At 42.3% G+C, this 1,948-nt stretch overlaps 1 protein-coding gene across 1 annotated transcript; it reads left to right on the top strand.

Annotated features, from left to right (window-relative positions):
• Positions 1-601: 601 nt before the first annotated feature.
• On the top strand, positions 602-1,379 carry LOC119273589 (DIMBOA UDP-glucosyltransferase BX8-like). The gene has a single exon (XM_037554700.1). The coding sequence runs from the start codon at positions 615-617 to the stop codon at positions 1,317-1,319; it is 705 nt and encodes a 234-aa protein (XP_037410597.1). The 5' UTR covers positions 602-614; the 3' UTR covers positions 1,320-1,379.
• The last annotated feature ends 569 nt before the right edge of the window (positions 1,380-1,948 follow it).

Here is a 1,948-nt window from a genome sequence, read left to right as displayed (position 1 = left end):
TGATTTCGTGGTTCGAATACGACACAAAGGCGAATTATACATAATATAGTGGATGCACGGATCTTGAGAGGATTGTTGGTGGGATTTCATGGGGCAGTGCACCCGAGTGCAGTGGGGTCTTTCTCTAGCCACCTCTTAGGCTAGTCATAGTGGGAATAACTTAGCTAGTAACATAGCGCACTTTGAGAAATTTTTGCTTATATAACAAGTAATTAATGAGAGGTGGTAACATAATATGTTACTGTAACATAACGCTTTCCAAGATAAGATGAGTCTATAAGCTAATAAATGATGTCATCTATGATACTACTAGTATGTTACTTTGCATTATGAAGATAGTAACTTAGAGTAGTGTCATATGCATGACACTAGTCTAAGTTACTCCCCACTATGACCAGCCTTACTATATAAGTTTTGTAAACATGCATTACTACTCGCATTCACATATGCATGCCACCGCACACAACCACAATCACAATCTCAATCACAATTCATTAATAACTATGCATACATATTTATGGTTCTAGTTTCCTACTAATGCATATGCATCCTCACTATGTCACCTAGTGGTTGAGCATTTTCTTACCAAAATTTCAGACCATTCACAACTCAACATGCCACTGGATGATCTCCAACCACTCCGGGTGCGAGACATGGTCTTCTCAAACACAACTCCCCATGAAACAATCTCCACTAGTCTAGAACGCATCGTGGAATCAGTAAGGTGTTCTTCTGGTGTCATCTTCAGCACATTCTATGACCTCGAAGATGCTGAGCTCCAAAAGGTCAGTGATAGCATGGGTGTCCCAGTGTACGCGATTGGTCCGCTTCACAAGATATCTTCAGGTACCCAGAGCAGCCTGCTAGCTCCTGATCGAACTTGTTTGGACTGGCTGGACAAGCAGGAGGAAGAGTCTGTTTTGTTTGTGAGCTTTGGGAGCCTGGCATCGATGGACCAGGAAGAGCTAATGGAGACTGCATTGGGCTTAGCCAATAGCCGCATTCCATTTCTTTGGGCGATCAGGCATGACTTGCTTCATGGTTCGGAGAAGGTAGGCCTAACTGATGGCTTTGAGGTAGAGACACGAGGTAGGGGAATGGTGGTGAGCTGGGCCCCACAACAAGAAGTTCTTGGGCACCAGGCGGTTGGTGGATTTTGGACCCATAATGGCTGGAACTCGACATTGGAGAGCATAAGTGAGGGTGTTCCAATGCTATGTAGACCCCATTTCGCCGACCAGATGATAAATGCAAGGTATGTCCAGGAGGTGTGGAAGATAGGATTTGAGTTAGAAGGTAAATTGGAGAGGGGGGAGTGAAGGAAATATGCCCTAGAGTCAATAATAAAGTTATTATTTATTTCCTTATATCATGATAAATGTTTATTATTCATGCTATAATTGTATTAACCGGAAACATAATACATGTGTGAATACATAGACAAACAGAGTGTCACTAGTATGCCTCTACTTGACTAGCTCGTTAATCAAAGATGGTTATGTTTCCTAACCATGAACAAGGAGTTGTTATTTGATTAACGAGATCACATCATTAGGTGAATGATCTGATTGACATGACCCATTCCATTAGCTTAGCACCCGATCGTTTAGTATGTTGCTATTGCTTTCTTCATGACTTATACATGTTCCTATGACTATGAGATTATGCAACTCCCGTTTGCCGGAGGAACACTTTGTGTGCTACCAAACGTCACAACGTAAATGGGTGATTATAAAGGTGCTCTATAGGTGTCTCCAAAGGTACATGTTGGATTGGCGTATTTCGACATTAGGATTTGTCACTCCGATTGTCGGAGAGGTATCTCTGGGCCCACTCGGTAATGCACATCACATAAGCCTTGCAAGCATTGCCACTAATGAGTTAGTTGCGAGATGATGTATTACGAAACGAGTAAAGAGACTTGCTGGTAACGAGATTGAACTAGGTA

This window comes from Triticum dicoccoides, chromosome 3A, assembly GCF_002162155.2.
Source record: "Triticum dicoccoides isolate Atlit2015 ecotype Zavitan chromosome 3A, WEW_v2.0, whole genome shotgun sequence".
NCBI classification, from domain to species: Eukaryota; Viridiplantae; Streptophyta; class Magnoliopsida; order Poales; family Poaceae; genus Triticum; species Triticum dicoccoides.
Note: the sequence above shows the minus strand (reverse complement) of the source record. Positions and strands in the feature narration are given on the sequence as shown.